This window comes from Ovis canadensis, chromosome 6 (genome assembly GCF_042477335.2).
Source record: "Ovis canadensis isolate MfBH-ARS-UI-01 breed Bighorn chromosome 6, ARS-UI_OviCan_v2, whole genome shotgun sequence".
NCBI lineage: Eukaryota > Metazoa > Chordata > Mammalia > Artiodactyla > Bovidae > Ovis > Ovis canadensis.
This window is the reverse complement of record NC_091250.1, coordinates 122,165,307-122,189,030: the sequence shown is the minus strand read 5'-3', so window position 1 is coordinate 122,189,030 and position 23,724 is coordinate 122,165,307. Positions and strand designations below refer to the sequence as shown.

The 23,724-nt window shown below is 44.0% G+C and overlaps 1 protein-coding gene and 1 pseudogene across 7 annotated transcripts in view; one reads left to right on the top strand and one right to left on the bottom strand.

Moving 5' to 3' along the window:
• Positions 1 to 23,724, top strand: part of CLNK (cytokine dependent hematopoietic cell linker) — a 223,646-nt gene that overhangs the window by 137,670 nt on the left and 62,252 nt on the right. For 4 of the 7 annotated variants that reach the window (XM_069593260.1, XM_069593262.1, XM_069593258.1 and 1 more), the window contains 4 exons: positions 1,606 to 1,651; positions 19,144 to 19,169; positions 19,382 to 19,401; positions 21,202 to 21,312. In XM_069593260.1, the coding sequence (XP_069449361.1) occupies positions 1,606 to 1,651; positions 19,144 to 19,169; positions 19,382 to 19,401; positions 21,202 to 21,312 (203 nt within the window). The remainder of the gene's footprint in view (positions 1 to 1,605; positions 1,652 to 19,143; positions 19,170 to 19,381; positions 19,402 to 21,201; positions 21,313 to 23,724) is intronic. The other 3 variants (XM_069593264.1, XM_069593261.1, XM_069593263.1) reach the window with 1 other exon arrangement.
• On the bottom strand, positions 17,829 to 17,906 carry LOC138443038 (U2 spliceosomal RNA; annotated as a pseudogene).

Genomic DNA, 23,724 nt, shown 5'->3' with positions numbered 1-23,724 from the left:
TAGTGATTATGGAGGCTCAAGTTCCACAATCTGCCACCTGAATTCTGAAAACCAGGAATGCTGGTGGCCTCTAACTTCCAGCTCAAGTCCAAAGGCATGAACACCAAGAGAACCAGTGATGTAAATCTCAGTCATCAAGGGCAGGAGAAGAGCAACGACCCAAGTCAACAGTCAGGCAGAGAGAGCAAATTCACCTTTCCCCTCCCTTTTTATTTTGTTCAGGCCCTCCATGGACTGAAAGATGCCCACTGGCTTTGCAGAAGGCAATCAGCCTTACTCAGTCCGCTGATCCAAATTATAATCTTATCCAGAATCACTTTCACAGACACACCCAGAAATAAGGTTTCACCAAATATCTGGATACCCTGTGACCCTGTGAATTTGACACATAAAAATAAACATCATAGACCCCAATACTCACCTAGGCTTAAAGGCTTTCCAAGGCATTGGGCACCATTAGCATGTCTCCATCACCTTCTTCAGGATTCCCTGTAGCTCAAATGGTAAAGAATGTGCCTGCAGTACAGGAGACCTAGGCTCAATCCCTTGTTCGGGAAGATCCTCTAGAGAAGAGAACGGCAATCCACTCCAGTATTCTTGCCTGGAGAATCCCATGGACAGAGGAGCCTAGCAGGCTACAGTCCATGGGGTCACAAAGAGTCAGACAAGATTGAGCTACTAACACACATCACCTCCTTCACCCTCATATCTAAAGATTATTCAGCAAGCCCTTAAGAGTTCAACTCTGCCTTTTGCTTTTTTAAGTGGTGATTTCTCTTTTTATTATGTGGGCCTCTTTTTTGAGTCTTTATTGAGTTTGTTACGGTATTGCTTCTGTGTTATGGCCATGAGGCATGTGAGATCTGATCCTCTACCAGGGATCAAACCCACACCCCCTGCACTGGAAGACAGAGTCTTGACCACTGGACCACCAGGGAAGTCCTATCAGTGCCTTTAATACAATCAACAAAGACAGCTCACAATTCTTCAGCTTGATTGGTGTTATTTCCTGTTCTAGGCACACAGCCTATCTCAGGTAGTTCTGCCAGCCTTGTGAAGTATCAGTTCTATTACCCCCATTTCACAGCTGAGGAAACTGAAGTCTAGAAAGTTAAATGACTGGCCACCTTCTCATAGCCAGCACATGATGAAGGTGAAATCCCAACAAGGGCATTTACACGAGACTACACTTTGATCTGCCTGCTCAATCCCTGTCATGGACTTGATCATGTATATTGATCTTCACAATAACTCAATGACATGAATTGACATGAACAAAATTTTCCCTGTTAAAAAAGATGAAAAAAAAATTGAAGGCTCCTAATATGGTAAATGCCTTTCCAAAGTTTCACAGCAATAAGAGGCAGGATTGATTCTCAGACCAAATATTTTTTATGCCAAATTACCACCTGAGGCCCCTACACTCATCACTGGCATGGTGGTGTTTACACACGTTGAATAGTTGCCAACCATACACACAGGGTGATCTGTAAGAATGATGAGTCCTGGACTCATAACCTAAGTTATGAGTCCATACTGAGTGGCAGGTCATGAAAAGGAATAGTCACAGTTTAAGAGATAATTGTAATTCATTGTCTTCTACAGGTGGAAAAACCCATTTCCAAGGATATCAGAAAACAACATGTTAAAGGTAAAGTCAAATCACGAAGTTTGAAATATATCTGTATATTTTTAGATTTTTCTCAACGAGGTTATCTATTAAATTAACCTTCATCTAATAAGGTTTTCTAATTTTGGAAAGACTCACATTTTATGCCTTTTTACCACCTTACCGTATTAATGAGGAAGTTGACTGTGAAAAGTCATATTCCATGTTGTACAATCTGGAAAGAAATTGTTTTGAAACATATATTTCTTGCCTCAAATACATAGCTAAGTTATTTCTCTAAGCATACCCTTGTAAAATTGAAAGATAGACATCTAATTTTAAAATGTTGATTAATTAATATGAAAACAGATTTTAAAGCTTTAGGCAAAGCAACTCAATTTGGAGATGAAGATACAGGTAAGAAACTGAAAGGAAACAATCAATTTCAGTAGTGCTGGAAGCACAGGTGGAGGTAGCCACAGTAATTTAATTGAATCCTATACATTATAGCTTCTGTCATCACTTTCCCCAGTGTCCCCTTCTTCTTTCTACAATGTCCACTTGGAAAAGATGACAGCCCCATGATTTACGTTTACTAGTAACTGAAACATATCAAATTCATCTTTTATGTGTCTTATGCTATATTCTATAACACATTACTAACATCAAATTTTAATGGGAAAGTGTGTTTGTTAAGAGTCCTAAGAGGGAGGAGATGGCACACCCAAATTCAGTTCAGTTCAGTCGCTCAGTCACGTCCGACTGTTTGCGACCCCATGAATCGCAGCAGGCCAGGCTTCCTGTCCATCACCATCTCCCGGAGTTCACTCAGACTCACGTCCATTGAGTCCGTGATGCCATCCAGCCATCTCATCCTTGGTCGTCCCCTTCTCCTCCTGCCCCCAATCCTTCCCAGCATCAGAGTCTTTTCCAATGAGTCAACTCTTCGCATGAGGTGGCCGAAGTACTGGAGTTTCAGCTTTAGCATCATTCCTTCCAAAGAAATCTCAGGGCTGATCTCCTTTAGAATGGACTGGATGGATCTCCTTGCAGTCCAAGTGACTCTCAAGAGTCTTCTCCAACACCACGGTTCAAAACCATCAATTCTTCGGTGCTCAGCCTTCTTCACAGTCCAACTCTCACATCCATACATGACCACAGGAAAAACCATAGCCTTGACTAGACAGACATTAGTCGGCAAAGTAATGTCTCTGCTTTTGAATATACTATCTAGGTTAGTCATAACTTTTCTTCCAAGGAGTAAGCATCTTTTAATTTCATGGCTGCAATCACCATCTGCAGTGATTTTGGAGCCCAAAAAATAAAGTCTGACACTGTTTCCACAGTTTCCCCATCTATTTCCCATGAAGTGATGGGACTGGATGCCATGATCTTCGTTTTCTGAATGTTGAGCTTTAAGCCAACTTTTTCACTCTCCTCTTTCACTTTCATCAAGAGGCTTTTTAGCTCCTCTTCACTTTCTGCCATAAGGGTGGTGTCATCTGCATATCTGAGGTTATTGATATTTCTCCCGGCAATCTTGATTCCAGCTTGTGTTTCTTCCAGTCCAGCATTTCTCATGATGTACTCTGCATAGAAGTTAAATAAGTAGGGTGACACTATACAGCCTTAGGATCATTTAAAGAGGTTTATTTATAAAGGAACTGTTTACTAAGGTACGTGAGGTGTTGGGGAAGAATGTGGGATGATGCGGACCCTAGGGCCTATAGCAGTGGCATCATTACCACTCCTAAACCCAGAGATGAGGGGATGGCTGCAGAAAACAAGAAGGCACTCAGCACCTTGAGAGGAGGGACATCGCCAGCCCACATGGACTTCCCTGGTGGCTCAGACAGTAAAGCGCAGGGAGATCCAGGTTCGATCCCTGGGTCAGAAGATCCCCTGGAGAAGGCAATGGCACCCCACTCCAGTACTCTTGCCTGGAAAATCCCATGGACAGAGGAGCCTGGGAAGCTACAGTCCATGGGGTCTCAAAGAGTCAGACACAACTGAGCGGCTTCACTTTCCTTACTTTCCTCCCAGGGTGGGAATGAATGGAATACACACCCCAGCCTCCCTCTTCAAACTCCCTCTTGTCTCCTGCTGGGACTTTCCAGTGGCCAAACCCAAACAGAAACCCCAGGGCCAGTTTGCCTGTGCTGGCTGGTCCCCGAGGACTGAGAGTAGGTGGAGCAGAGTGGACCAGACAAACAGTGGACCTGGAGGCACAAGAAAAGATGCCCACAAAGGGAAGCGAGGCGGAGGGAGCAAGGAGAGCGGCTGACACCCTGGCTCTGCCACGCCCTCGCTGTGTGACCTTAAGTGAGGCACCTAACCTTTCTGAGCCTTTACTTTCCTCCTCTTGAAATGTGAAGTCGCCAGGGCTTTTATGACGCTTCAGTTGAACTGCAAAAGCAGAAACAGGGGACAAGGGCTGTTCCCTGCCCCATCTCTCCTCTCCATCTTCCATAGCCTGACTGATCCCTGTCTATCTGCCCTCTGAAGTGAAGTGAAGTGAAGTGAAGTCGCTCAGTCGTGTCTGACTCTGAGATCCCATGGACTGTAGCCTGCAGCCTGATAAGCTACAGTCCATGGAATTCACCAGGCAAGAATACTGGAGTGGGTTGCCATGACTGACCCCTTTAAACAGTCCCAAATAGGGAAGCTTTCCTATTCCTGTTGAGTCCAAGAACATGGAAATGCCTTTGATGTACACAGCCCTTGATTTAGAGCTTTCCTTCAGTAACTGATGTACTAGTATCACTAGCCCTTAGAAGACCACATGAATTGTATAGCAGTTTTTTCCTGCCTGACAGAGAAAGGGCCCAGAGCACAGAGGGACCCCAAAGCAGACCATAATCATTTGATATATACAGAGGTCCTAAGTCATAATAGAACCTTCAGAGCCATTTATGGAGAAATGAGTCCTGGAAAGTGAAAGTCGTTCAGTCGTGTCCGACTCTTTGCGATCCCATGGACTATGCAGTCCATGGAATTCTCCAGGCCAGAATACTGGAGTGGGTAGCCTTTTCCTTCTTCAGGGGATCTTCCCAACCCAGGGATCGAACCCAGGTCTCCCGTATCACAGGCAGACTCTTTACCAGCTGAGCCACAAGGGAAGCCCTGAGTCCTGGGAAGAAAGGTAAGAAATGGGTTTCACAATTCTTCTCCTTTTCTTAATAGTTCACTGTAGACATGAAGCTTCATTTCTTTGATGGCAGAATCTTCTTTGACCACCATTCTACATATATTAATACGTCTGTGTGACAATCCAGATGGTTCTAATACCAATTCCAACATGCATAGGGGGCAGTTCTCCCACCCACACGTCATCAAGCAATTCTCTGGACACCAGCTGGGTGTCCTACAACTCCATCAAGTTCTGGCACTGTCTACCCAGAGGCAGCATCAGATGAACAAGTTAAGCATTCGGTCCTACCAGACTGCACCTCGCCACCACTGCAGATGCTGTCATGAACCGGTTGTCACCTGTGCCTCTATAGATTGAAGGCTCCATCCTCCCCTTCCCTGGGTTCAATTACTTTGTTAGAGTGGCTCACATAACTCAAAGAAACATCTTACTTACTAAATCGCCAATGTATCATTAAAAGGATGTAACCCAGGAACAGTCAGATGGAAGAGACACAGAAGGGAGGTATTGGGAAAAGGCGAGGAGCTTCCATGGTTCTTGAATCTCTGTGTGTTCACCGACCTGGAAGCTCCAAACTCTTGGGAGTTTGTGGAGGCTTCATTATGTAGGCACGGCTGATTACATCATTGGCCGTTGGCGACTGAACTCAATCTCAAGCCACTCCCCCTTCCTAGAAGTAGGGGTAGGTTTAGATTTGGGGGACTGTAAGTTTCAACCCTCCAATCACATGGTCAGCTCCACTGGCCACCGGCCCCCATCCTTAGGCAGGATCTAAAAGTCATCTCCTTAACATAACAAAAGACGCTTAGATACCTCTCATCACTTAGGAAATTCCAACGGATTTAGGAGTTCTGTGCCAGACACAGAGATGAAGACTAAATATACATTTCTCATTATAAATCACAAATCACAACTCATTCATGTATTTATTTATACTTCACCTTAGCTCTCAACTGTTGGAGTAGTTAACAAAAGCTTGCGTGGTATAGCAGAAAAAGTTTTAAATCATAGGAAATATAGAGACAGACAAAGGTAAATATGAAATTCGGGATCGTAAGGCACAAATCATTGCATTCTATTAAAATGAAACTACTAGTTTGCCTCAATCTTCCCAGTAGTCTATGCAAAAAGGGAGAGCCTGCTTTTTCATGTGAAAAAGCATTAATTGCCCCAAGTGAGAAAAGAGTAAAGCAATTCCTCAAGGAGTACAAGAAGAACACATCTTTCAGAGTTAAATTAGTCCTGCCAGTTTTATAGGGGATGATGGCTGGCATCCAGGTACCATGGCTGAAAAATATAGCTGTTTTTGTAAATCTAGTACATGCATGTTAAGTCACTTCAGTCATATCTAACTCTTTATGACCCCATGGGCTGTAGCCCGCCAGGCTCCTCTGTCCATGGGATTCTCCAGGCAAGAATACTGGAGTGGGTTGCCATGCCCTCCTCCAGGGGATCTTCCCAACCCGGGGATCGAATCCATGCCTCTTAACATCTCCTGCATTGGCAGGTGAGCTCTTTACCACTAGCACCACCTGGGAAGCCCCTTTTAAAAGTAGACCCCAGTGTAAACTGCAGAGGGGACCTCAGTGAAAACAAAGCTCACAGAAGTTCAGCTTGTAAGTTGCATGGAAAACTTCTTCAGTGAGAGTAATTTTCTTTGTGTCTTCTCTTCCTACGCTTCCATAATTGATGGTTTTGTATTACTCTCCAGAGCTCTAAGGGACTGTACTGAGAAAGAAGCTGGAAGGGAGAAAAGTAATATGAATATCCTCATTTTTTTGGATCAGGCATCTTTCTGGAAAATGCTTGAATGATTTATGTGTTTATTACAAAATTCTGTATGTTTGATGCAAACACATTCTCAGATAATTTATTCATTCTCACGAAATGTCATCGAGAAAAACATATTGGGTGGTTCAGCCATGGCAGAGTTTTATGGTAATATTTTTCATCAAGTTGAGCAGTTATAGATTTATGTTAATGTACATTTCATATTATTTTTCTTGAAATCATATTCTGACATTATCTGGAAACTGTCAGATTTCAAGAACTTATCTTCCCTGAAGCTTGGCTTCTTTTATTCACTCCTAAAAATGGATAAAAGTTTATTTGGAGGCAAAGTATTCATACAGTGTAAGTTGGTTGTGAAAGTGTTAGTCGCTTAGTTGTGTTTGACCCTTTGTGACCCCATGGACTGAACCCCACCAAGCTGCTCTGCCCCTGGACTTCTCCAGGCACAAATACTGGAGTGGGTAACCATTCCCTTCTCAGGGGGTTGTGATGAACCATTAATTAGCATTAACCATCAGTGCAGAAGAAACTCTCTCTTTTTTAGATGAGGATAGCTGTAACATTCAAAAGTGGTGTGGCTTAGCGTCTCTCTCTTTTTTTCTTTTTTTGAATTGGAGGATAATTGCTTTACAATGTTGTGTTGGTTTCTGCTGCACAGCAACATGAATCAGCTCTAAGTGGCTGAGCTTCTTAACGCTGAGCAGAGAGGAGGCTCAAATGAGTTTCTCTTTGCCTTCCATATGAACCAAGCACAAACTCTAAACCAACTTCCTTAAAGGGGAAAAGCACCTCATATATAAGAATGAATTTATAACAAAATACGATAAACTATCCATGAAAAGAAAGAGGGGATTACATACAGGTGGCTGAACCTGTATATGGTTGGTGGCTGAACCAACTTACACTGTATGAATACTTTGCCTCCAAATAAACTTTTATCCATTTTTAGGAGTGAATAAAAGAAGCCAAGCTTCAGGGAAGATAAGTTCTTGAAATCTGACAGTTTCCAGATAATGTCAGAATATGATTTCAAGAAAAATAATATGAAATGTACATTAACATAAATCTATAACTGCTCAACTTGATGAAAAATATTACCATAAAACTCTGCCATGGCTGAACCACCCAATATGTTTTTCTCGATGACATTTCGTGAGAATGAATAAATTATCTGAGAATGTGTTTGCATCAAACATACAGAATTTTGTAATAAACACATAAATCATTCAAGCATTTTCCAGAAAGATGCCTGATCCAAAAAAATGAGGATATTCATATTACTTTTCTCCCTTCCAGCTTCTTTCTCAGTACAGTCCCTTAGAAACATGAGCTTGGTTAAAAAAAAGTACAATAGAATTCCATATAATGCCATCATAAGACCTCTCTACCAGTTTGCTTTTTATCAAATTTAGATGCCAAAGAGTTTTGAGTTAATCTGAATCAACCCCCTCATCTTATGCCAAGAGGCTTCGCAAGAGAAGGGGCTCACATAGGTCACAGAGCAAGCAGTCCAAGCCTAGACCAGAGCCCAGATTTTTGTCAATATGGTAGTGTTTCCAGGGAGATCAGCCCTGGGATTTCTTTGGAAAGAATGATGCTAAAGCTGAAGCTCCAGTACTTTGGCCCCCTCATGAGAAGAGTTGACTCATTGGAAAAGACTCTGATGCTGGAAGGGATATGGGGCAGGAGGAGAGGGGGACGACCAAGGATGGGATGGCTGGATGGCATCACTGACTCGATGGACGTGAGTCTGAGTGAACTCCGGGAGTTGGTGATGGACAAGGAGGCCTGGCGTGCTGCGATTCACGGGCTCGCAAAGAGTCGGACACGACTGAGAGACTGAACTGAACTGAACTATATTTGCTAGTATCTAAAATTTTTTTCTGCAAACTCCCTAAATGATTTATCACTCACTGAACTCCAGTATCCTTGCCTGGAGAATCCCATGGAGAGAGGAGCCTGAAAGGCTACAGTCCACAGGGATGCGCAGGGTTGGACACAGCTGAAGTAACTCAGCACAGCACTTAGGACAATCTATGCAAGGTTTTCGGAGAAGGAAATGGAAGCCCACTCCAGTATTCTTGCCTGTAGAATCCTGTAGACGGACGAGCCTGGTGGGCTGCTGTCCATAGAGTCGCACAGAGTCGGACACGACTGAAGCAACTTAGCCTGCATGCATGCATTGGAGAAGGAAATGGCAACCCACTCCAGTATCCTTGCCTGGAGAATCCCAGGGACGGAGGAGCGTGGTGGGCTGCCGTCTGTGGGGTCGCACAGAGTCGGACACGACTGAAACCACTTGGCAGTAGCAGCAGCATGCAAGGTTTTAGCGCAAAAGACAGGAATTGGTGGATGATACTGCCCTCTAGTGGCAGAACACGGCGACACAAAACATCACAAAAAAGGACGGAATTTGCCTTCCTATAGATTATACAATTTAGCAACTTCACTTTAACTTTTCACTCTCATGCGTTGGAGAAGGAAATGGCAACCCACTCCAGGATTCTTGCCTGGAGAATCCCAGGGACAGAAGAGCCTGGTAAGCTGCCATCTCTGGGGTCACACAAAGTCAGACACGACTGAAGCGACTTAGCAGCAAGCAGCAGCAGATTATATCCTTAACAAAAATCACAAGCTTTAGGTCACAGACCTAGAAACAGTCAGAAATAAATGTAAGATTATCCTCCTACCACCATTTTCGATTTAAGTTTATTTCAGACACAAACAGTGGCTCAAAAGTCATGTTCCTGTTCAGGCGCAAAAAAAAAAAAGGTGATAGACACATTGATACAAGATCAGTTCAAAGCTAATGTTATACATGTTGTAATGTTATAGACATTGAACTACAGGACAATATTTTGTCTCACTGTCACACAGAGAAAAAGAAAAGTGTTAGATAACCGCTCATGTAACAAACACACATTTCAACAGAGAGCAATAGGGAAGCCACAAGGCAGTTACAACGCCATGTGATAACTGCCAGGGTAGACGTGCACTTTATTCAAAATCACTTTGCGCCGGGGCACAGAAGACCTTAGACCATGAGAAGCCCACAGTCTGGTCAGGCCTCTGCAATCCGTAATTGTGCCCCAACAGGAGAACTGTGAGTCCTAGGACTGATTCACATAGCAGGGCACATAGAGCTGAGGCAGGAGACAGGGGCTTCAGGGAAGGTTAAATATTATGTCTGAAAGGCAGCAGCAGCCAAAATGTGGTTGCATGAAGGCTGGATCTGGGGACAAGGATCCCTGGGTTCAAATCCCAGTTTTACGACTTTTCTTTTACAAAGAACTTAACCTCTCGAAGCTCCCATACCTCTGAAAGGGAGGAAATGCTCCTACATTATCAGATACCTGTCTCTCCTAAGGTACTAACTGAAGCAAATTCTATAGCACAGTTGTTGACACATGATGGACCCTCGACCAAGGGATACTGTACCGAACTAATGACTTCCACAACTCCTTCCTCCCTCACTTATTCTTGCCCTTCTCCCCGCCCTGGAATATCTCCCTGCCTCTCTGTGTAGGCTGAAACCTTGCTTGATCTAGTTTGCCCCTTGCTGAGCAAACACAGTAAATCTGTTACTGATGAATATAAAAATAAATTCCTTAACCTTAAAGATCAAACTTGACTGAACGTTGTTTTCCCCGCAGCTAACACATAGCGCCGTGCGGAGCACATAGTGGATGCATAGTAAACCCTACAGTAACTGTAAAAATTAACCCATGTTAATAAAAGTGTATAAGCATGGTCGGGGGTCACAGGACCACCGAGAGATCAGCCTGTGATGCTTAGCCATGAGTTCCCATTATGTGGGGGCCTGCAAGGGGCAAGCCAAGAAACCCACCTGCTTCTGGAGCCATCTCTGTTTGCAATGTGAACTTGTTAGTGAAAGTTCATGTGCCCAATGCACAGTGAGGCCACACAAACCAAAATGGTGGTGTTTGGAGCAGAGAAAGGTTATTGCAGGGCCATGAAAGGAGCTGGGTGGCTCACGATCTAAAAAAGCCTGAGCTCCCCGAAGGGTTTTGGCAAAGCATTTTCAAAAGCCAGGTGAGGGAGGTGGGCGACAGGGTACCTGAGGAAACAGGGTGGTGTCGCAAGGGTTCACATTATCAGTCCTGATGAAGCCTGAGGCTGTGCTCATGGTCATCAAGTAGTTAACATCTTCTCTTTGGTGGGGGTTTTAGCACCGATAAAACAACTCAGGAGACATGCATCAGATACTGCTATCCAGGGCCTTCAGAGAGGAGCTAAAGCAGAGGATATGATGGAAGGTCCCATAAGGTCCTGCTCAGTTATCAATCTAGGCAAATGATTTTCCTGGGGCTTCCCAGGTGGCACAGTGGTAAAGAATCCACCTGCCAATGCAGGAGACGCAAGAGATGCAGGTTTGATCCCTGGGTTAGGAAGATCCCCTGGAGTAGGAAATGGCAACCCACTCCAGTATTCTTGCCTAGAAAATTCCAAGGACAGAGGAGCCTGGCAGGCTCCATGGGGTCGTGAAGAGTAGGACACGATCAGGTGATTGAGCACGCGCGCGCGCACACACACACACGTGCGCACACACACGCATGCATCCTTAATATCCCATCTGTAGAAATACGGTAGAACACAATGGCCTCTAGCATTTTGTGAATCCATGGATATGGTTCATACATACAAACCCACCCACTCCACTGCTCACCCACCCCATCGCCTCTGAAGCCTTGGTCCTTCCCTTCACCCTGCCTACCCACCTTGCTTCCACTCCCTGAGACACTGAGGTCAGCCAAAGAGATGTCTCCCAGGCTTGTTTAGAAAGAGGCTTCTATCCAACACCCATTACTAAGCCCCAAGGTGCAGCTGTTGACATAGAAGTTCCTAAGAAATTGCACTTTCGAACATTACTTGAGGAGCTGTTAAAGTCAGCAGGTCCCTCCCACATCCCAGGCTTTGCCTAACTTAATCCCTCCCCACTCAACCCCAAGAGTGGTGTCAGCAATTTACTGCTGAAACTAATTTCTGAAAGTGTCCATAGACTTTCTCAAGAAACTCAAAAAGGTTTCTCAGAATAGGCCTTATGAAATATACCCTAGCCACTTGGATCTTTTCTTCTTTGGATGCTTCTATAATTAATCATGAGGGCATGAAATTCCAGTGGTTCACTTTCATGTATTAATATTATAAAACTCTTAGACATCATAAATACTGCAAAGAGGCCAGGTTTTATCCAGTTTTTTCCAGAGTCTATGTTTTAATTACATAATATTACACTGATGCTTTGTTTCCAAAAGTGTTGATTGTCATGACCATATTTCATAAACAAAGAGTATTGCATATATTTAACACAAACTGACTAGGAGCTAATTGAAAACAAGTGTATTTTATTTACTCCTAACCATCCAAGGAACTACACTTCATGATCTGTGCTTTATAGACACGAAAACAAGCCCGGAATGTTTAAATAATTTGCCCAAGATTACTCAGTCAGTGATGGCGGGGAGGAGTGAGACTAGAGCCTAACTTGTATGATTTCAAAAATCTTATCTGCGTCATCATCCCTTCCATCAAGAAACAAATTCTTGAATGTCTATCTTCTTGTCCAACCATTTAAATCACAGATGAAAATACCAAACAATAGAGCAAACCCTGATTTGTAGCTTCCGTCAGTTTCTACGGTGCAAATACTTCCGCTATGGCAGATTTCAGGACCACTGAACAGGAAGATGGGAAGACATGCCATATTTTAGTGATTTCCACCATAGACACGATAGAGGTGAAGAACATCAACAGCATAGACAGACGGGGTAGAATAATCAGGAAGTCATGAGTTTCGAGCAAATGCTACCTTTTTCATAACTTCAGTGTACATTTACATAATTTTTTTCATAATGGCTGTGCTTAACACCTGCATTGCAGAATCCTGAAAATTTAGCAACCAGCTCTTATAAACAGGCACCAGGCACACCACCCCTGCCCCAAAATGGACAAACAAGTCTCACAATACTTTCTCCTTCTCCCGGTTGTTGTTCAGTCGCTCAGTCAGGTCTGACTCTTTGCAACCCCGTGGACTGCTGCACACCAGGCTTCCCTGTCCTTCACCATCCCCCAGAGCTTGCTCAAACTCACATCTATCGAGTCAGTGATACCATTCAACCATCTATCTCATCCTCTGTTGTTCCCTTCTCCTGCCTTCAATCTTTCCCAGCATCAGGGTCTTTTCCAATGAGTTGGCTCTTCACATCAGGTGGCCAAAGTATTGGAGCTTCAGTTTCAGCATCAGTCCTTCCAGTGAATATATTGGTTTGATCTCCTTTCAGTTCAAGGGACTCTCAAGAGTCTTCTCCAGCACCAAGTTTGAAGCCATCAGTTCTTCAGCACTCATCCATTATTGTCCAGCTCTCACATCCATACATAACTACTGGAAAAACCATAGCTTTGACCATATGGACCTTCTCCCAGAGGCTTTGCTTTAACTTCACAGACCCCTGTGAGGTTGACAACTTCATGACTCCACTCTAATAAATTATGGAGATAATCAAACCAGGTCCAATAGATTCTACCTCCATGCTATGTTCAACTCACCACATGGTCTCCCAAGAAGCAACACGTTTTGCAGCGGAAGTGAGTTATATCTTGTCGCAAACTCAGGAGCAAAATGACAGTCGAGCAGATGTTGCTAATTACACATGTAGCCACCAGATGGCGAGCACGCCAGCCTCCTCCTAGAGAAAACTGCCTGATTAAATTTCAAGATGGGAAAAGACCCCAAAGAACACCTGTTTGGGTCTTCTGATGCGACAGGGAACTTTTTGTAGCATTTGAGTTATTTGTGTACCTCATCAGGAAGGTAGATTGCCGTTTTCTCAGTAATTTTCCATTATGCAATAATTTCCTAACAGTGGGTATGCAATAACAGTCATTACTTGAAATGCATTAACTCATTTATTCCACACATGAGTTCCCATGAAGTATGAGTAACCAAGTCTCACTTTTCCAGAATAAAAATTTCAACTGTTTCTCAATCCATTTGTTTATGTCATAAGTATTTTTTGAGCACCTGCTATGACCCTACCAATAGTAAGCAGCACAATCAAAATGCAAACTCAAGAAGTCCAGCTCCAAATCTCATCCTCTCCCAGTGTATACCTAAGTTGTTATTACTTTGTAAACAAGCCCTGCTGCTGCTGCTGCTAAATCGCTTCAGTCGTGTCCGACTCTATGCGACCCCATAGACGGCAGCCCACCAGTCTCCCCCGTCCCTGGGATTCTCCAGGCAAGAATACTGGAGTGGGTTGCCATTTCCTTCTCTGGGGATCTTCCCAACCCAGGGATCGGCCTCAGGTCTCTTACGTCTCCTGCATTGGCAGGCGGGCTCTTGGCCATCAGTGCCACCCGGGAAGCCCAGAATATACACCCAGGAGAGGAATTACTATACCATGCAGTAGCTCTGCACACACACGTATTTTAAACGAGGAGGATACTAACTGATGCCCGGGAAAACTTCCATTATAATGGGGGTACACAACTTACAGACAGTGTACAGAAAAGATGCCTGGAGGCAGCATGTGCGCTCAGTTGTGTCCGACTCTTTGGAACCCTATGAACTATAGCCCACCAGGCTCCTCTGTCCATGGAATTTTCCAGACAAGAATACTGGAGTGGGTTGCCATTTCCTACTCCAGGGGACCTTCCTGACCCAGGAACCGAACTCGAGTCTCCTGCATCTCCTGCACTGCAGGCGGATTCTTTACCATTGAGCCACCAGGGGAAGCCCATACAGAAAAGAGGCACCGTGGTTAAGGCAGAGTTATCACAGCCTGAATGACCCCATGTGACACCGTGCACATTCTCACCTCCACCACCGCTGCCTGCAGAGTGTTGTCGGTTGTGCTTAGTCACTAAGTCATGCCCAACTCTTTGAGACCCCATGTACTTATAGCCTGCCAGGCTCCTCTGTCCATGGGGATTCACCAGGCAAGAATACTGGAGTGGGTTGCCATGCCCTCCTCCAGGGGATCTTCCTGACCCAGGGACTGAACCCAGGTCTCCCGTGCTGCAGGCAGATTCCTTACCGTCTGCACCCCCAGGGAAGCCCAGAGAGTAAACTCCTTGGTTCTCATCCCACCCCCGGGCCTTAGTACTTGCTGCTCCCTCTGTCAGGGATGCTTGCCCAGGTGTGCGCATGGTGTGTGCCTTCACTCTCTTCAAGCTTCTGTTGTCATCCCTGCTCCACAGAGGTCTTCTGGCATCTGCATGAAAAACAGTAGCCCCGTCACCTGTCTCTCACACACCAGACCTTCACTTTTCTTTGTAGCGTTTATCACCACCTGCTATCATATACCTTTGTTTGTTTTCTATCTCCTGCTACTGGAATGTGAGTTTACATGACAATAGAAACTTTTTTTTCTGGTATTATATTCCCCAATACCTATATCAGTAAATCTATTAAAAATGAATCCATGCCTGACATACACTATGGGCTCAAGAACAAGCAAATGAATAAAAGCAAGATAGATGTCCTTTTCTAAACTCACAATCACTGAATCAAATGAGATGCATATCTCTGAAGCAATAAATGGAATGTTCCTACTGAATTCCAGATACTCGGTCTTTTTATTGAAGTTTGTTTTCAGTGAATTGAATTGATCCCCAATAGATACAGTAGTAGGTATGAAAAAAGGTGTCTTGGACACCCAACATCTAGCTTCACAGGGAAAGTCATCAGCATAAGCTGATATAAGATAGTTTCTCAGGGAGCTCTGCTGCTGAAGCCAATACACAATAAAATGAGGGCAAATCAGTTTCCTGCTTTCTGATTTAGTGCCTTAAGGAAGCACCCTGTGGCCTAAACTTTTTAGTAATCACATCAAGATAGTCAACGACTTACCATTAACTAGATTGTTGCTGTTGTTGAAATATAACCTGGGTCATATTTTTGTATTTTTACAGTTTCGGAACATCTGCAAATTTTGTCTCCCATTAGTGTTTGAATTCATGCAGAGAAGTCTATATTATCTAAAATGCATTTTCAAAAAACAAAATAAGGAGAATGGTAATTTTGTCCAATGAGGTAGTTTTTCTGTTATTTGGGTTTTTGTTTATTTTATTTTATTTTGGTGTCTTTGAGTTTTATTGGGAAGGGGAATCCATTGTAATGTCGGAGGTCAGACCGATAGATCTTGTGCCTGTGAAATAAAATCCATTATCTGGCTTCTCTGGAGAGGTACGGAGCCCTCTCAGAAGAGCTGAACTGAAGAAGAAGGCACTTATCTCACTCTACTCCTCCTTCCCTCGGTTAGTTAGGCCTAGAAGAGCCTTTAAAATCATCCAGACTAGTGCGTGTTCTGCTGTGTTCTTTTTGACCAGCTAGACATTTTCCCAAAAGAAATCTTAAAGGAGATACAATGGGAAGTAGTCAGAGATGGAGCCTCCACAATGACAAGGGATGATGAGCTAGAAACCGAGCTTCTCAGCCTTACAGTTTCCTTAGGTGTCCCCAGGGGAACCCCAGGGGACTCTTCACAGCAAAGTTTTAAAACAATGATTTATTCCAATTGTGATTTTCCTGTAGCTAAAAGGGTAAAGAATCTGCCGGCCATTCAGGAGACCAGGGTTCGATTCCTGGGTTGGGAAGTTCCTCTGGAGAAGGGAATGGCAATCCACTCCAGTATTCTTGCCTGGAGAATTCCATGGACAGAGAAGCCTGGTGGGCTACAGTCCGCGGGGTCACAAAGAGTCAGACACGACTGAGCGACTTCGCTTTCATTCCAATTGTGTCATCTCACAAATAAGGAAAGGAGACTCAGGCAGTGCTCACTTGAGTTTTAAGTCTCCTATGATAAGATACTTGATTCAAGGCAAGTAGATGGGGAATCAATGGAAACACTGACAGACTTTATTTTCTTGGGCTCCAAAATCACTGAAGATGGTGACTGCAACCATGAAATTAAAAGATGCTTGCTCCTTGAAAGAAAAGCTATGACCAACATAGACAGCATATTAAAAAGCAGAGACATTACTTTGCCAACAAAGATCAATATACTCAAAGCTATGGTTTTTCCAGTAGTCATGTATGGATGTAAGAGTTGGACCATAAAGAAGGCTGAACGCCAAAGAATTGATGGTTTTGAACTGTGGTGTTGGAGAAGACTCTTGAGAGTCCCTTGGACTGCAAGGAGATTCAACCAGTCAATCCTAAAGGAACACTGAATATTCATTTTTGAAAGGACTGATGCTGAAGCTCCGATACTTCGGCCAACTGATGCGAAGAGCCAAGTCATTGGAAAAGACCCTGATGCTGGGAAGGATTGAAAGCAAGAGGAGAAGGGGACGACAGAGGGCAAAGTGGTAGGATAGCGTCACTGACTCAGTGGACTTGAGTTTGAGCAAGCTCCGGGGGATGATGAAGGACAGGGAAGCCTGGCCCGCTGCAGTCCATGGGTCACAAAGAGTCAGACACGACTGAGCTACTGAACAACAGCCATGATGAGATGCAGTCATCTCACTGACTCCTCTTACCCCCTATAAAACAGCATTTATCAGGTCACATCCATTTTTACAGATTAGTGAACACTGCTTACTCAGAGCTCTCTCTGACACCCCAGACCAACTTATCTCCCATGTGTCCCTTCAATGCCACAGCCTTCTCTTCCTGAAGTGTTTTCTACAGGAAAGGTAGTGCACGACTACCCTTTAGGTATAAGCGCTGTGGCGGCAGGGACAGTGTCTCTCATCTTCCCCCTTATGTCCCCAGAAGCTAGAACTTGGCCTGTAAATACAATAACTGGAAACACCTTGAGGGGAAGGATTGTGTTGCATTTGTCTTTAACTCCAGAGCTTGGCCCTGGGCTTAGCTCAGAGTAGCAGCTCAATAATTGAGTTAAATTGCACTGTGGAAATAAAGAATACTTAAGAATGAGAGTTCAGTCATTTGACTCTTTGAGACCGCATGGACTGTAGCTAGTCAGGCTCCTCTGTCCATAGGATCCTCCAGGACATTGCCACTTCTTCCTCCAGGGGATCTTCCCAATCCAAGGATGGAATCTGGGTTTCCTGTATGGCAGGTGTATTCTTTACCGCTGAGCCATTGGAGGAGCCCATAAAACTACACCGAAGTCAGGAGAATCCTTTCCAGGCCCCATTCAGGCTTTTTCTAGGGTCAGGTGGTCTTGGGTAATTGTCCTCCCTAGCTTTGTCTTTCATCAAATAAAGTAATTGGATTCTGGGGTCTTAGAAAACCCTTTCATCTGAAATGTTCTGTGATGCAGTTTTTCTCTTCTTAGATATGCCTGATGAAAGTGGGAGGCAAGAACTTCAATAAGATGAACATATATACTACACTTGATCTTAGCCAAAAGGCCGAGAAGCGATGAGATGAACATATATAAAAGGATATCAATCAACAGCTAATGGTTAAGAGAGGACCTCAGGGGTCACACCACATACGATGAGATCTTCATTCTACTGTTTACTGACCGGGGGATTGGAGGTGAGGTGCTTAACTTCCCCATGCTCCAGTTTCTTCATCCAGAGCAAAGGCGAGGATTAAATGAGATCACATAACGAAAGTATTTAGCATGGTGTTGGATATTCATAAGACGGCAACAAATGTTCATTGGTATTGCACCAGAATTATTCAAATGGGAATGATTTCCGTTTAAACATACGTAAAGATAACTTATATGCAGAGTACATCATGAGAAATGCTGGGTTGGAGGAAGCACAAGCTGGAATCAAGATTGCCAGGAGAAATATCAAAAATCTCAGATATGCAGATGACACCACCCTTAGCAGAAAGTGAAGAGGAACTAAAGAGCCTCTTGATGAACGTGAAAGAGGAGAGTGAAAAAGTTGGCTTAAAGCTCGACATTCAGAAAACGAAGATCATGGCATCTGGTCCCATCACTTCATGGCAAATAGATGGGGAAACAGTGGAAACAGTGTGAGATTTTATTTTGGGGGGCTCCAAAATCACTGCAGATGGTGATTGCAGCCATGAAATTAAAAGATGCTTACTCCTTGGAAGGAAAGTTATGACCAACCTAGATAGCATATTCAAAAGCAGAAACATTACTTTGCCAACAAAGGTCCGTTTAGTCAAGGCTATGGTTTTTCCAGTGGTCATGTACGGATGTGAGAGTTGGACTGTGAAGAAAGCTGAGCACTGAAGAATTGATGCTTTTGAACTGTGGTGTTGGAGAAGACTCTTGAGAGTCCCTTGGACTGCAAGGAGATCCAACCAGTCCATCCTAAAGAAGATCAATCCTGAGTGTTCATTGGAAGGACTGATGCTAAAGCTGAAACTCCAATACTTTGGCCACCTGATGTGAACAGTTGACTCATTGAAAAAGACCCTGATGCTGGGAGGGATAGGGGCAGGAGGAGAAGGGGACCACAGAGAATGAGATGGCTGGATGGCATCACTGATTCAATGGACATGAGTTTGAGTAAACTCCAGGAGTTGGTGATGGACAGGGAGGCTGGCGTGCTGCGCTTCATGGGGTCGCAAAGAGTCGGACACGACTGATCGACTGAACTGACTGACTGACTGAAAGACACCTTGATGACATTTGCCATAAACTCACCACTTTTTCTTGTTATGTTTTAGGAGACAAACCCACTAAGGGAAACAAGGTAAGAAAAGGCATTAAAATGCATTTGTTACCCACTCTTTATTTTAGAAGCATAGGAATATGGACAATGCGAAGGCTTAGATGGCACTTGAAAAATATACCCTAAAAGTTTGGTTGGGCTTTGTTGTTTGTAAACAACAACAAAAAAAAATTGTTAACCATTAGCTCTGCTCGAAGAATAACTGTAACTTCTGGTTCTCTTTCCTTTTGCAGACACCTTTACCTCCTCCTCGGTAAGACACTGAAAAAGAGAATTTTGTTTCACAATATACTTACATGATCAGTTCCAGAATTTGAAAAGAGATACACAGACATCTGACATGAAAAACTAATGAGTTGGTCAATGAACAAGAGTAAACAAGCCTCATTCATCCATTTAATCATTCGTTCATTCACAGTCATATTATCCCTTCACGCATCCACCTTTAATGAATGCCTTGCTTCCCTGCTTCCTGTTTCTTTCCCTTCACTTAGTATAGAAGTCCCTCCCTACTCTAAGTACAGAAGTCTACCAGAGTCCTGGCATTGGGAAATGCCTTCAAGGGACCAACAATATATAAGCATATATTTATATCAGTACTTATGTCTTTATAGTACTTGGGTTGGGAAGATCCCCTGGAGAAGGGCATGGCAACCCACTCCAGTATTCTTTCCTGGAGAATCCCTTGGACAGAGGAGCCTGGTGAACTTCAGTCCATGGAGTCACAAAGATTCAGACATAACTGAGTGACTAAGTACGCACACACATACATACCTACATATATATATATATATGGGGGGTGGGGGGGGTGAAACCAACTGATCTGATTTCTCAGGCCCTGAGTTGGCCACTGTGTTACCCTACGTGGGCCCATGAGGTCCTCCATTACAGCACTTCCTACCGTGGTGGGCCACCTTCTCACTGCTCCTCTCTTTGCACTCCCAGAGGGCGGCTTTTTGAGCCAAGGTCTGTGTCTTTTTCTCCCTCTGTGTCCCCAGCATCACCAACAGGGCCTGACCCACTCTGTGAACGAGTGAGGGCCTAGGGGAATAAACTGGTGTGTGATTGGCTGTGGAACATTGTCCCATTTCACTGGAGCAATTAAAAAGCTCAGGTCTTTCAATCTGGGGCAAATGAAAGGCTACAATCGTAGTTTCACCCCCAGGCCACCTAAAATGTCAAAAGCTGGCATAGACCTGTGACACCCTGTAGCAAATTACATCACACTCTGGAAAAAAAACAGAACCAGACCGGAGGGCAAGCTGCAGGGAGAGAGACTGAGACTCCGTTAGAAGAATGAGTATTCTGACTTTCAAAGCTCCCTGTAAAGTAGTGAGCCATCCCCCAAACTGCCGTTTCCAAACAAATCGGGGGACACAGAAGGCAGAGCTGTCTGAATTCTGGGTCTGAGGAGCCATCTGTATGTCAGACCTTTTCAGCTCCTCACTCTGACTCTTCTTTTTTAAAAAAATTTATTTATTTATTTTAATTGAAGGCTATTTACTTTACAATATTGTAGTGGTTTTTGCCATACATTCACATGAATCAGCCATGGGTGTACATGTGTTCCCCATCCTGAATCCCCTCCCACCTCCCTCCCCATCCCATCCCTCAGGGTCATCCCAGTGCACCAGCCCTGAGCACCCTGTCTCATGCACTGAACCTGGACTGGCGATCTATTTCACATATGGTAATATACATGTTTCAATGCTATTCTCTCAAATCATCCCACCCTCGCCTTCTCCCATGGAGTCCAAAAGTCTGTTCTTCACATCTGTGTCTCTTTTGCTGTCTCACATATAGGGTCATTGTTACCATCTTTCTGAATTCCATATATACGCATTACTATACTGAATCAGTGTTTTTTCTTTCTGAGTTACTTCACTCTGTACAATAAGCTCCAGTTTCATCCACCTCATTAGAACTGATTCAAATGCATTCTTTTTAATGACTGAGTAATATTTCATTGTATACACATACCACAGCTTTCTTATCCATTCGTCTGCCGATGGACATCTAGGTTGCTTCCATGTTACTCTGACTCTTCACACAGGCCACCCATCAAGCTTCCAAAGAAGTACCAGCCCCTCCCCCCGGAGCCGCCGAGCAGCAGGCCACCATTCCCCCAGAGGCACACCTTCCCCGAATCGCAGAAAGGGGCCAGGTGAGAGGCTTGCTGTTGCTGATGATGAAGTGACCAAGGGATGGGGGGAGGGGGGGACGGCCACCTCTTGAAGTAGACTCCCCAGCCTGGTAGGGAGAGCCACCCCCACCTTGAGGGAAAGCATCTCAAAAGCCTGTAGTTTGACTCCTTCATGGAAAATACACTTACTTTTTATGTCCTTCTTCCTTGCATTGCAAAGAACAGGTTGTGGGGACCCAGCAGGATGGGGTTTGGATCCCAGTTGAGCCACTTCTGGCTGCAAAATTTCAGGATATCTTAAATCTCTCTGAATCCTGCATATTTATAAGGAGAAAATAACCATCCTCAAGAGGTAGAATTGCGGTGAGGAGCTAAGTTTTGTCACGTTCTAGGGTAACATCTGTCACAGCATAGGAAAGAAGAAAGAACAATCACTTAAACAGCATCTCCTATCTGTACCTAACAGAATTAGACAGCCATAACCCTATCTGGGGGCTTCCCAAGTGGCACTGGTGGTAAAGAACCTGCCTGCCAATGCAGGAGATGCAAGAGACTCAGGTTCAATCCCTGGGTCGGGAAGATCCCCTGGAGGAGGGCATGGCAACCCACTCCAGTATTCTTGCCTGGAGAATCCTGTAGACAGAGGAGCCTGGTGGGCTACAGTCCATGGGGTCGCAGAGAGTCAGACATGGCTGAAGCAACTGAGCATACACGCCTGCAGCCCAGTAAAGTTTGATTTTCTAAGGCTTGAAAAGGCCAAAGAACTCACCTCAGTAGACGCATATAATAGATGCCTGGTAAAAGGGCTCCCTACCCACAGGGCACAACAAGTGACTAAGATTCAGAGAAGTTAGGTGACTTGCCAAAGTTATAGGGTTGGTAAATGACTGTTAGTGAAAGTGAAAGTGAAAGTGAAGTCGCTCAGTCGTGTCCGACTCTTTGCGACCCCATGGACTGTAGCCTACCAGGCTCCTCCCTCCATGGGATTCTCCAGGCAAGAGTACTGGAGTGGGTTGCCATTTCCAAAATATGCAAAGTCCATTGCAGGACGTTGGGAATGCCACCAGAACTGAGAGCTTTGTCTTACTTTTTTTCTTTTTTTTTAACTGAAGTATAGTTGATTTACAATGTGTTGTTTTCAGGTGTACAGCAAAGTGAATCAGTTATTCATATACATATATGCACTCTTTTTTTGGATTATTTTCCCATGTAGATCATTACAGAGTCCTGAGTAGAGGTCCCTGTACTATACAGTAGAGCCTCTTCAGTAAACTGTTTTCTATATAGCAGTGTGTATATGTCAACCCCAGTCTCCCAGTGTATTCTTTCTCCTCTTTTCTCTCTGCTAATCATAAAATTGTTTTCTACATCTGTGGCTCTATTTCTGTTTTGTAAATAAGTTCATTTGTACCATCTTTTTAGATTCCACATAGAAATGGTATCATAGGCTATTTGTCCTTCTCTGAATGACTTACTTCACTCAGAATGACAGTCTCTAGGTCCATCCACGTTGCTGCAAATGGCATGACTTCATTCCTTTTTGTGGCTGAGTAATATCCCACTGTGTATATGTACATCTTTATACATTCTGCTGTTGATGGACATTTAGGTTGCTTGGCTATTGTAAGTAGTGCTACAATAAATATCAGGGTACTTGTATCTTTTTCAATTATGATTTTCTCTGCATTTATGTCCAGGAGTTGGATTGCTGGATCTATTTTTAGATTTTTAAGGCACCTCCACGCTGTTCTCCATAGTGGTTGTACCAATTTACATTCCCACCAACAATGTAGAAGGGTTCCCTTTTCTCCACACCCACTTCAGCATTTATCGTTTGTAGATTTTTTGATTACGGCCATTCTGACTGGTGTGGGGTGACACCCTGTACTTTTAAGTTGCATTTCTCTAATAATTAGTGACATTGAGTATCGTTTCACATGCTTTTTGGCCATCCATATGTCCTCTTTGGAGAGATGTCTCTTTAGCTCTTCTGCCCACTCTTTGGATTTTTGTTGTTGTTGTTGTTGTTGTTGTTGTTATTGAGCTGCATGAGTTGTTCGTATGTTTTGGAGATTAATCCAGCTCCTAAAGTAATGAAAATAAAAACAAAAATAAACAAATCGGACCTAATTAAACTTAAAAGCTTTTGCACAGCAAAGGAAACCATAAGCAAAATGAAAAGACAACCCACAGAACGAGAGAAAATATTTGCAAAAGAAATGACTGAGAGCCTTGCTTTAGGAAGAGAGCTTTGGATTTATTTATAGCTGTGCCCAGCTATGTCATCAGACGGCCATTGACCACATGGGAAAGACCACGTGAGGCTGATGTGAGGTTCACTTTATCTGAAAACAGAAGGAAGGCTGCAGATCTGAGTGTCTTTGGCCAGCGCAGGCTCTCTGCCTTCCTGACAGCTGCTCCCTGGGTCGCGTG